At 35.9% G+C, this 12,951-nt stretch overlaps 1 protein-coding gene across 1 annotated transcript; it reads left to right on the top strand.

Moving 5' to 3' along the window:
• The first annotated feature begins 226 nt into the window (after positions 1-226).
• On the top strand, positions 227-11,536 carry LOC139148370 (translocon-associated protein subunit alpha-like). The gene is given in 9 exon segments (XM_070719794.1): positions 227-435; positions 3,728-3,973; positions 5,435-5,562; positions 6,104-6,124; positions 6,126-6,236; positions 7,154-7,233; positions 9,513-9,591; positions 9,887-9,983; positions 11,069-11,536. Coding segments are annotated over 9 exon segments (900 nt in total). The 5' UTR covers positions 227-362; the 3' UTR covers positions 11,134-11,536.
• The last annotated feature ends 1,415 nt before the right edge of the window (positions 11,537-12,951 follow it).

Below are 12,951 nucleotides of genomic sequence, written 5' to 3'. Positions count from 1 at the left end.
GTGAGTTGATTCGGTGAAGTTGCGTTATCAAATGCGATTTATGCAAGTACACAATTTAATAATACGTGCACACATTTTGATATGGTGCATTGTTCATGCATCACCTTCTGCCTCTATAATTTTGTATGACATGCGGGCGTAAAGCTAGCTTCCCTTGTCATGTAAATATTGCTATTGTACTGCAACTTATGGAGGCGTTGCGGGCGTCTGCTGTGCCACGAAGGTTATTTATAAGCCTCGTTTTCGTTTGTCGATCCTTTCGTCACCTGAACGCCATTTTGGCAGAATAAAATCGGGCATAGTCCCTCTACAAATCCGTCATCATCTGCTCTAAGGAGCAATTTGTGGACTTTGGGAAGAAGATGAAGATTCTCAGGAGACTCGTCTTGGTTTTGCTGCTAGTTTTGCCGACAACCGTTATTTTCACAGATAATGGTAAGTACTCATATGTGACAGTGTCCCCTGTAAACAAACTGGTGTTATTCATTCAGAATCGCCTACGTGGAAAGTTCGCTTATCTTGATCAACACCAGGTCAGCCTTACACTAGTATGAAATTCACACATTATGTTGTGCGCTTCCTTGCGATTGTCTCACGTGAAAACAGTACAATAGAAATGTTCTGTTCATAACACACACGACGCTTTCACAGCGTCCGAAGAAACAGCAATCAAACAAGTTTCAGGTCACAAGCATTGATTCCCTGGTTAGAGTTACACGCTTCCGGGATCCACGAGAGTAACTTCCCGTATGGCTTCTTGTACTACAAGACGATTTCTCCAAATAAATCCATATTTTTCTGTCAAAATCCTTAAGCGAACATCATAGGAAATAACTTGTTTACTGCAGGAGGGATAGATCATCGAAAATCAACCAATTATTGCCCGGCATGACAACAGTAGTAGATAAGAGATGCCGTTTACGTAGTAAATAGTTGTACTTACTACAATATTTGACCTTGCCGTCGTTGAGGTCTCCATGTAATTTGTATACAATAGGTATACAAGCATCGAAAGGTCGAAATGTTCCATCATACGGCGTAAAAGTGCTTATATTTTACTGTAGTTCTATACGATAGTAGATTATCGTTGTGACATAAGTCTACAATCATTTTAACATTGAACATATGGAACAGAAATAGTTCATTGAGTCTGCTCAGTGCAATGGCATTGTGTATACCTCACCTGCAGAGCTGCCTCCAAATTTCGTCGTTGATGTTTATTCGCAGTATTTCAGGTGCAATCCATAATTAAATGTCAGTGTTTGTCAGTTTTTTACTCACACTCACTTACTCACATGTGGCCATGTATAAAGACAGGTGTGTACAGTTATATTTATCTGATTAAAGATGGAAAGATTCAAGATAGGAGATAAATTGCATATATAAAGACAAGTGTATACAGTTATGTCTATGTGATTAAAGATGGTAAGATTCCTGATAGAAAATAAATTTCACTATGTGTATATACAACCTACCACATATGATTGTGTAAACTGTTCATAATCCCCACTTGTACTTACCTATCATACCCATACCCATTTTGCCATGGAAATAAACCCTGTCTCAAATCAATGATTGACGTTGTAATATTGAGGGCTCTGATGTAAATTACAATCAGTTTGTAAATCAGACTACCCTCTTTAAATATAGTGTAAAAAACCTTTCCTCTGCACAAAAAGTTCCAAAACCATTAACAATTTTAGAAAATGTACCATAATATCGCAATAGGGCTGAGCTGATTGAAAGTGCACTGGTGACAGTTCACTGTCCCTAGTAGTTGTTTTTTTGTAATAAATATAATTTTTGGATGTTCTTCATGACAGGCATTGATGGCCTCGCCGGCTAGGCATACGGCACTAAACCCTTGATGGAGAAAGTCTGGGATAAATTTCACTCTACCTACATATAACCTACCACAAATCTTTGTTTAAACTGTTCATAATCCCCACCTTCCCAGTGACACAAATCTTTACTTTGTGCAAAAGTTCTCAAAATGGTATTCAGTATTTTAGAAAATGCACCATATCAATATTTGTCATGTAGTCATACAGCCCTGATGTATTCTGTTGAAAGTCATTTCAAACCTAAAAGATTTAACCATGATCATAATCTAAATTTCATCATTCATCTGTTTACTGGTGAATTAAACAGAAAATGTGAAATGCCAAGAAATGCAGGGTTGTGTTTGAGTTTCCACATCATTGAGAGAGAAAATGTTTTTTTTTTTGCTTGCATTTTCATTAATTTTACGATATTGTATTTACATATCCAAACAATGGAACAGTCCAATGCTGAAATAATTTTTAATTATGATTTGAGTCAAAGTAGATTGAATGATGTATCTTTAATTGTCAATCTCTTGATTTTGCTTGGCAAGTGGTCAATCCACAAATATTGGGTGACAGATTCCAAAATCCCTGTTAATGTTATCTTGAAGAATGAAATGATTCTCAGATATGAAGTTGAAAAAGAGTTAAGACCCGAATCTGTACATTTGGAAGAAATGCGTAAAATAATTAATGTTATATAATCTCTAATGTAAAACAGTCAAATGTACCGTTGTATGCTTTCAAAGAATCTGTTAACTGCAATGGTGTATTCTTAATAAAAGATAAAACAAAAAACAAAAAAAAACACTGAGAATCTGTTAACTGCAATGGTGTACTCTTAATAAAAGATAAAACAAAAAACAAAATAAAACACTGGAACAGTCCATAGGAGACCTATGAACTCGTACATTAGTAGTTTTCCATGTGCTGTTTGAACTAGAAGCTTAGAAAGCATTAGGGTTCACCTTAGTTAAAGTGATAACTGCAAGACCATCAAAGATCTTCATTCCTTTCGGAGTACATTGTGAAAACCAGAAAAATTGTGTTAAGTATCACTGTCATAAGACTTTACACATATCCCAGCCACAAGAAACAGATTGAGATGAATAACAGAATTTTATTTTTCACTACAGTATGTACATAATCCTCCATTGCCCTTGTTGAGTCTTGTTGAACAGCTGTCCATTCCCGAGGCTCCTTCAGAATATTACTCATAAAAATTCACAAAAACACGTCAGTGTTGATTTTTCCAAACTACACACTGTCAATTCTAAATCTTTGATTGCAAATAGAATTTATCCATGTCTTCATTTTACTGGTGATTTTTATAACACCTCAAAAGAGATGTAAAACCTTCAATGAAAACAAGGCACAAGTGTAAATTCAATTTGTAACGTGTGTATCTGAATTCCTTTTGTGAAAGCGGGCGTATCATATGCCTGTTAGTTTTCAATATTTTTGTAATAATTCACATAAATAATGCTGAGTCAACTTCATTTCATTTACCCCTGAAATGCAGTGCATTGTACTTAGTGAACAAATGATGTCTTGTCCCCAGTACAGTGATGAAAATTCCAGTCCAAAGATTTTCAGGGAAATATCAGAGTTGAGACTGTATGTTAGCATGGTGTTGTCTACATTTGATTTTACCATGGATTTTTATACTACCTCTTAATAAATCATGAAAAGAAAGGCCTGTACTTTGAACTTCACTGCATCGTAATAACACAATGTATGCACATCAAAGTTCCATAGTGATGTAAAGTCAGGTGCATCAGATGCTGTAATGTTTTCATGAATTTGTCAGCTAATGTATCCTTGAATGATTCTGTTTTAACAATTATTTAAAGTTGTGGATGACTCTATGCCACTAGTAATGTAAACATTTCTTTTTTCAGACAGTACCTTGGTTGCAAAAGCCCAGGATGATGGTGTTGAAGATTTGGTAGAGGGGGAAGATGAAGATGAGGATACTGATGTTCAAGTAGAGGAGGAGGAGGAAGAAGAAGGGGAGGGAGACACGGCAGAGGAAACGGCTGCTGCAGAAACTGAAGAGGAAGAGGAGGAAGAAGAAGAAGAGGAGCCACTGAAACCATCTCCAGATGCTGATACTATCATCCTTTTCACCAAAGGGTCTGAGCAAGGTTTGTGGGTATCTTCACTGTCTTATGCTGAATGAAATGTTTGTAACATTACCCATGGTAAACCCCTTATCCTGCCAAGTTCATATTTCACCATCAGGTCAAGCTGGTTAAAATGAGTGAAGCACAACATGTCCCAAATGGTGCATTTTAACACAAAATTGAACATGAAGGCACCCGCAGACATAAATACATGTGTACTATCAATATGATTTTCACAGACTAAAACTGCTATAACAGACCAAACCAAGCTTCTAACAGGCTTGGCTGATAGGGAATTGCTACTGTCTGACAGGAAAAGGGGTAAAGAGGCAGTTGTACAAAATCTCAAGGTTTTGTTTTGACAAGACACTTCACAGAGCAATATTGCCAGGTGATTTCCGATGATACAATAATTACCATTGGCTTTGATGATAAAGATAAAACTGCAATCCACCGAAGCATTGCTGGTACAAACATTAGCCATAGCGCAGCAGCTATTTAACAATTTTACCAAATCGACAGGTGGAGCCAGGTTTGTGTACTCTTTTATTTGAAAATGAATTTATTTGTGCATGTCCTAGGCATACTGCCGTGTTCTATGTCAGTATCAAATTTTATGGGTACTCGAACGTCTTTCCCCTCGCTGTACATTTGACAGAGCACCACATCATGGTGTGTGACAGTTATTATTCATGCCTGGACCTTATCCTTCAGCAATGATTGTTACAAATTACTTTGTGATCAGTTTACATGGTTGTCGTTCAAGATTCCCTTGTTTTGTTGTATTTGTCAACATCACCCTTCTCACCAGTTCTTTTAAGTATAGTGAAAGTAATGCGATATTAAAAGCAAAAGATCAAAGTCCCTATCAGTTCTATAAAACTTACAGGATTCAATCACCGATGGATTTGTGTCATAAATATTTAATATGGAATATACCAGCAGGCACTAGATTCGAGAGTGAACATTGACTGGTTACCCACATGTAAACTTATACAAACATTGAAATGAGCATAGATGCTATCTAAATCACGCCAAAAATATAAAGATTTGTTTTTCATCCTAGATCTCTAGTAAAAATGATGCAATGACAACATTTGTTCTGTACCCTACACAATCCAACTACCAACATGAAAACAACAAATGATAAACGTTTGTTTACAGGACTTGGTAATTGTGCTAAGCAGCAAGATGACAACTCTCAGATCACTGTTCAGAACGGAACATGTATTGGATCTTTCAGACAATGTTTTCACTGTGTGTAGCACATACAATTTTCATAAATTTATTTTGTGGTTAATGTTAAAAACAGCCGATGTGTCTAGTGTAGATTGACTGGCAGGAAGATGAAAAACAAGAATTCTTTTTTTTTGAGTAGTATGGCAGGTACAGTGTATCTCTTTGTAATTGAACAAAATTGTTTTGATACGTTATGGGAAAGAATTGATCCTAAAAAAACATAATTATCTTCTTTTTATTCAGAAATTACTGCTGGCAAACAAGTGCGCATTCTTGTTGGATTCTCAAACAAAGGTGAACTGGACTTCATCGTTGAAAACATGGAGGCTTCTTTCCGTTACCCACAAGATTTTTCTTTCTTCATCCAAAATGTAAGTAGTCATCCTAATGTTTAGGTGCAATTAGAAGGTACCGCTTTCGTAAACAAATGGTCATTTTCCACTCATTTATTAAATGCATATAAATTGCTGACTAATGTTGGTTTATTGTCTGTTTTAATTGGTGTGATATTTACCAGCCTGCTGATAAGAAGATTGCATCATGTCAAAAATTACAGCAAATCAACCAACCTTGACCATAATGACTCTATCAGATGCGTATTGAAATTTGTTTTCATGTTATCATATTTGTTTCATCCCATTGTGTGCAGTAAGTTGTCTGGAAGATGTCATTTTAGACATGAGATTAATTAGCTTTCGTGTCAGGCACCGATCTCTGAAGAAAAGCTCATCTATATTTAGTTTCCAGATGTTATAGTAATTTTCACATATTGCTTTTGATAATTGATGCTACCAACATGTCAAATATATGTGATCTATACCGTATCTCAAGTGTCACATTCTTCAGCCTGACATGCAGACGGTATCACTGTACATGGGGTTACTGACAGAAGTACCTCTGGTACATGTTTAGTTCACAGCCTTCAGATATGACTACAGTGGTACAACCCAGCAGACAGTCAACATTTGAATATGTCTTTACTCCAAATGAAGCATATGCCGGACGCCCATTCGGATTAGTTATCAATCTTAATTACAAAGATGCAGTAAGTATGTCTCCAATGAATTTAATAACATATAGTACAAAGCATTGACTGTACATAGGGCCAAGAAACCTGTGGTTAAATATAGAAAATATTTTTTTGTCACTACGTGTACATTTTTTGAGCTAGCATCAAAATCCTGTAACATAAATAATGAGTGGCCTTGAGGTATTGGAGGCAAAACAAGACAGGAAGACATGTCAAGTGAATTTCTTTATGAAAAAAATGTCTGTGATAATTTTATTACAACGAATACTTTGGTCACTGCAAGTGCATCATAGGATAGCTAAATATCATTTGTTTCCAACAAATGCACTCACCATTAAATGAAACAACAATAACACCATGATCAGGCACTAAAGAAGGTTTTGCTACATTAAAAAAATCACAAAACCAGTAGAACTGTGAATCTTATGAATACATAAATTCTCCTCGTCCCAAAGTTAGGATTTGGATTGTCAAGCATCAGTTATACTGATTACAGATACATCTTTGAAAAATGAATTTCTTGTGGTTCTCAGTAATTGTAACTGCACCTTTTCAGGACAGCATTAGAATGCTGAACTGAAAAAGTAATAAAACTGCAATTGCCCGATTTGACATTATGGAGCCTCGTACTACAACATTATATCCCATGATAACAGTTTGGAGTGAGAACTGTCACTCACCAGTGTTTTTGCTAAGGTTCTGGAATGTTGGTAAATGATTTGGGAACCCCGGTAATATTTCTGCTGTCCCCTAATCTGATTGCATTGATATACCAAGGGGAACCCTGGTAAAATGACTGGGGAACCCAGTAACATTTACTGGGGTACCGGCCTTAACAAAAACACTACTGACTGTCACTTTTTACTGGAATGTAAAACAAAGGTACTATAAAAACTGTTTGTTAAGACTAAATTATTTTTCCTACTTTGCAGGAAGGAATTTTCTTTCAAGATGCTGTATATAATGAAACAATCAACATTATTGAACTAGATGAAGGATTAGATACTGAAACGTAAGTTCATAAACGATGTCTTAAAATCATTGCTGTAGTGTCCGATGATGTATCTTTGTAGGCATTTGGGCTGAAGTTGTCATCTCTTTGCTATTCTGGGGGACAAAACAACCCACTTGCATACTGTCATTGGCTCGGTTAGAGTTTTTCTGATCAAGTTGATTCAGTTGCTAACCGGGTTGGATTGACCTGTTCGTTCAGAACACCCGTATGGCATTGAGAAAGACATGGCAATGATTTAGTCATAAACAATTCTGAGGACATATGCACTAAGAAGAATTGAAAACAATTTTGACGAGTTGATGCTCAGTGTCATCAGTATTATGATGTTCAATGTCTCTGGTATCATATCAGTACCAACTCCTCCCAGTCAAACTTCTACAATTGTCAAAGTTAGATTAGAAGATGCAGATTTATTGCAACTCTTGATCTCCAGAGTTGATCTTGAAAGTAGAGAGTGGAAAACATTGTATGCAATCTTGACTTTGTGACAGCTGAGTTGAAAGGGTAAGTTGCATGATTTTGTACAGGAGAGAAGCATTTTCATGAGTTGTTTGTGGCCTGTACAGGGTGTGGTGTAGTGTTAGAGATAAGTGTGATAAACTTTTCATGGAACCTAGATACGCCAATACTGGATAAAAATGTTCTAGGTTTTGGCATTACAATACTCATTCAAGTATGAGCTCTTAGTTTGACAAAACAAGGGGAGGGGATTATACTCAAGCAACCCAACTTTTTCCCACGCAGGCTTTATTTATGTAAATATATGCACAACTTTTGAACACTAATTGAACTCTCAGTCACTTTTGAAAATATATTTACCTTGAAAGGAAATTGTTAAACAAAAAATGTACAGACAAGACTGAGTATACTCACAATCTCATGAACTGGTAATACCACCCATAGCCAAAAGATAGCGATATCAGCCCAAGTGACACAGTATTTAATTTTCACTCTTCCGAATCCAACATATCACTCAATACCTTGATACAAAAGAGACAAAATGGTGAAATTTTAACTTGAATTCTTGAAATAAGAATAAAACTTGAACAAAGATGTCATGAATTCTTCCGATCTGCATCAATGAACATTTACCAGTACTGTGAACCTAACATATAAATGTATTGGCTGCACGTAAAAGCAATGCGACTTTCTAGATGAAACAGTATCTTTTGAAAACAAAAATATAGCAGTCAAATTCGTAATAGTCAATGGTCAACTCGTCACTGGTGTAGACAATAAAATTGCTTGTCAAGAGACTGACCGCCAACATCATGGATATGACCAGGAACGGTAGTCCAGAGTTTCAGTGTTCTGTTTGGTAACGGGGCCACAGAATCATAAGCTTATGGTGAAAACATGCCCTTTTCCGTACAGCACCGTCATGCAGACTTCAATGTAGCATTGTTTTCATACCTTTTACCAGTTTCATTTGTCTGAAAAGTAATTTTACCGACTGTAAAAGATTCATTACACTTTCAAAACCTTTCTGCATTTGAGTTAAAACTATACAAGTTTGTACAGCATTGTAAAAAATTCTGTCAAAGTAGTGAAGGGGCTTATACACGAGCAGGGGGCTATACTCAGATGATTACAGTTATTCCATTAGCATTTAAATGTGCAACAATATTCGGTTTACCTAATGGTTGTGTATTAGTCAACTGTCCTAGTGGAAATGTCCTAAAAAGTATATCTGGAGGTTAGAGGCTTATTGTTGGGCTGAAATATGTTTAGGATTTCTGTTGTGCTAAGTTAGAGTACAAAATAAGGAATGTGAGACAGCTTTCCTGAAGGCCCAGCCAAAAAAGGTTGTGTATTGTCATTTTATGTTAAGAGTGTAGCCATATTATTGCACGATTTCATCGACAGTTTGTGCTAAGACAGTGATTAACATTCCTCATGTAGTAAACATGCTCCATCACAATCTGATTAAAGCAAATATAGGGATGTATTGTGTTTTCCTTTCACATTTGCTGTCCTCAGTTGTCTAAGATCAACCTGAAACTAATACAAAGGACAAAGCAAAGTGGAAGTGACTGTGCGGAATGCTATAATTCTTTCCCACCAAAAGATTGGTGCAATATCGTACCAATTTTTTATCTTTGCTTAATTTTTTTGATAATTTTGGACTAAATGGATAGTTTTTGATCAAAAATCTGAAAAATATTGACTATATTTTATAAAGGTGACAAATATTGACTTTGGCACTCAAAGGGTTAATCAGATTGTGCAGTGAAGAGGTCACTTGATAATAACCAATTTCTCTTCTTTTCTTCCAGATTTTTCCTCTATGTTTTCTTGCTTGCTGTCGTTGTACTCCTCTTAGTTGCTGGGCAACAGTTCATCAGTAGTTTTGGTGTAAGTTTAACATAATAGTGTGTAGACTGTGCAATAAACAATATGTCCTTGGCAAGTTTCCCAATGTATCATGTATATTGTCTGTGAAAGCAATAACAAGTTGGCTAATGGAACTTTCTCACGATATTTGTCAAAGCCCACTGGAAAAATTATCAGCTTATTGTCATATGTTGAAAGTGAATCATATATCAAATGCAATAATAGTTGAGGGTAAGCATTTTCAGAACCATGGTTTGTCAGACAGGCAAGCTAAATATATGAAGACTTTTCACATTTTGATTGTGTCTATTCACAGAAAAAGAAAAGACCATCCAAGCAAGTTGTTGAAATGGGAACTCAAAACCATTCAGATGTAGATTATGAATGGATACCAAAGTCCACACTTGAGATGAGTAAGTGTCCCATAAGAGGTTCAAAAAACCTTGTACTCTGTAACCCCCAATCCCTGCTTAACAATGCCACTGTTTTACTGCTACCACAAAGTAACCATGAAAAACACACGTCTCCCCTACCAACAAGTTATTACATTCCACAAAATACCTGTACCACTACCAGTTATACTGAATCAGCTGACCCATGTCACATTTCAAATTATACACTCTATCAAGCACTATGGTGCACTATCAGAGATGCTGAGGGAAAGAGATAGGAAATAAAATGGAATGAAATAGTGTTCCAGAGCTCCTTTGTATGTGGTTTTGCCATGCTCTTTACAGCTGATGATTCATACAATTATTCCCAGTTCCCACAAATGCATTTGATTTCCTTTGCCAATCCTTCAACCAGCTGTTGTGTCGTTGATAAGGGTTATTCTTCATCCCACAGCACATAGTATATGACAGTGTTTATACACTAACTCTTACCCTGTTGTACAATGTATTTAACTCTCTGTAACTTGTCACAGCCTTATCAAGTGGCTGCAGAGTGTCGAACATGTAACCAGACAGTTTTAACCCTTATCCTGCCAAGTTCATAAGTCACCATCAGGTCAAGTTCGTTAAAATGTAGTGAAGCAAAATATGTCCCAGTTGGTGCATTTTAACAAAAAATTGAACATTTGATTTGAAGGCCCCTTAAATCACAGATACTGTAAACGTGATTTTTGTGGACTAAAGCTGGTGGAACAGACCAAGTCAAATGGGTGCAAATATGTATGGTTTTGGCTCATTACTGCTTTTCACTGAAATGGCTGATGGGGACGTGATACTGTCTGGCAGTGAAAGGGATAAAGTTTTTCACTTTAACTTATTTCTCAAGCCAATAGACATCAAATCCTGAGCCTAATATACAAGAGTTGATTTAAGCGTTTAAAACCAGAGAGTAACAGTACCATGGATGTTTTAATTTTCCAAAGAATAGTTTTTATTCTATGTGTGGTATATTATGTTCACTGAACCTAACATTTTGTGAGACATATACAGGAAAAATATTGCATGTGAGATTTTGCAACAGTCAAAACCTATACTTTATGTTTCAGATAAAACCTCACCAAGAAGATCACCTCGTCGACGTTCAAAAAGAGGGACTGGCTCTGATGACTAGACTTAATTTGCACCAAGTAGGACCACAAAAGTTAACAAATTCCATGCAAAACTTGTTTTTAACATTTTCAGAGAAATATTGCAAATTTGAAAAAGGTGCTTGGAAAAGGAAAAGAAAATTGTGATCAATAAAGAGAGATGTGCGAGCCAATTGTTGCCTTTGAGGTCTTTTTTTCCAAAACAGCCTTTTGTTAGTTTGGTTGATTTTGCGTTATCTTGATATCATAACAAGGTAGTTCAGGACAGAGTAAGCACTTGACAAATGTTCTTGTACATACCAAAAGACATGGTAATGAACTTACAAGTGAAATATTTTGATTGTTTCTTCATGTAATTTCTGAGATTTCGCATATAATGTGATGTTCTGATCAAGTTGATCAAGAGAATAAACATTCCAACTTGTACATTGCTTTTACGAGTCAAATATGTTGCATACAAAAAAAAATTTCCAGCAAATTTCCATATTCCTTTTTGAAAATTTCAAGTGTCTTCTAAATAAATCGTGCCAAAGGAAATGAAAATTTGTACCAGCTGCACTATACTTCCATAGTTTTATTCAGAGTACATACAGACAACCTTTTTGTTGCACAACAGTTAGCCACTCAAATTTTGTCATTGTCATAAAACTTACAGTTCACATTGTGGCGTTTATTCTCACAAGCAGATTCTACCTTGCTTATAAGGAGTGTTTTAAGATTACCAATAGCAAACTTCCAGGGAGTACTGAATATTTCTTTGTGCAATAACTGTCAAAGAAGTAGAAAGAGGCTCTGTTGATAACACTTCTTCAGTCATACACCTTGGTGATCAGATGTTATCGCATGGTTTTGCCATTTTGACAAGCTGTCCCTATGTTGTATAAAATAAAATTTGTAAGTTATTTGTCTGACAGAAGGACAGATTACTCAAATTAGAACAGATATATCAGTTCAATGCATGCAAGTAATTTGAAATGCTAAAATTCTTCAAAATTTCACTACTCTAGGAGTTTGAACATCTTTTTTGAAGTGCCAAGGGAAAAGTCTTGTGTTAGAAATTAAATTTTTTCTGTAATACCAAGTTTATTGCATAAATTAATTATGATCTTCAGTAGCACCTTGAAAATGATATTTGTTTTCGCAATAATGAATTTCAGTCTTTCATTTAAACAAATCATTTTGAGGAAGTTCTTTTGATGATGGAAATAATGCCATCAGTACCGAACTCCTTGTTCAAGTTACAACTGTGTATATGCGTGTCATTCATATGTAAAGAATCTATGCAACTCTGACATGTATCTTCACAGTTCGTCTTACATCTGTCACAGTGGTCATATGCAATGTATTGTACAGAACAAGCAAGGTTACGCAATATACATCAGTTACCTGTGTGAAAAGTGGAGACAATTGTGGTGAATTACTATCACAACTCATAGTATTGTTTAAATCTATACCAGTTTCTGCCATAGAGTCAAGACAAATGATGTTTGCTTTTACTGGATGCTGCCATTCCAGCAATCATGTGCCTGTACAAGTTACAGGTTAACCCTTAACACCAGTTATCTTACTATCATTAGAAATGGCATAATATTGTCCAAACTTCTTCAGTTTGTTTCATTTGACTTCTGTTGACTGAATGTGAAAGCAGTACTCTGCTGATCTCTGACCATGTTGAACATACTGTATCAATTTTTTTTTTTTCAAAATAAATCAGAGTTAGTCTTCATATGTTCTTCAAGACAAAGGGCTCTAGTTTTACCTTCAAGTTTGCTGTAGGGGATATGCAAAGTGGGTAGCCATATAACATCCTGCATTCAGGAAGTGGATACTGCTGCCATCAA

This window comes from Ptychodera flava, chromosome 13 (genome assembly GCF_041260155.1).
Source record: "Ptychodera flava strain L36383 chromosome 13, AS_Pfla_20210202, whole genome shotgun sequence".
Lineage (NCBI taxonomy): Eukaryota > Metazoa > Hemichordata > Enteropneusta > Ptychoderidae > Ptychodera > Ptychodera flava.
Note: the sequence above shows the minus strand (reverse complement) of the source record. Positions and strands in the feature narration are given on the sequence as shown.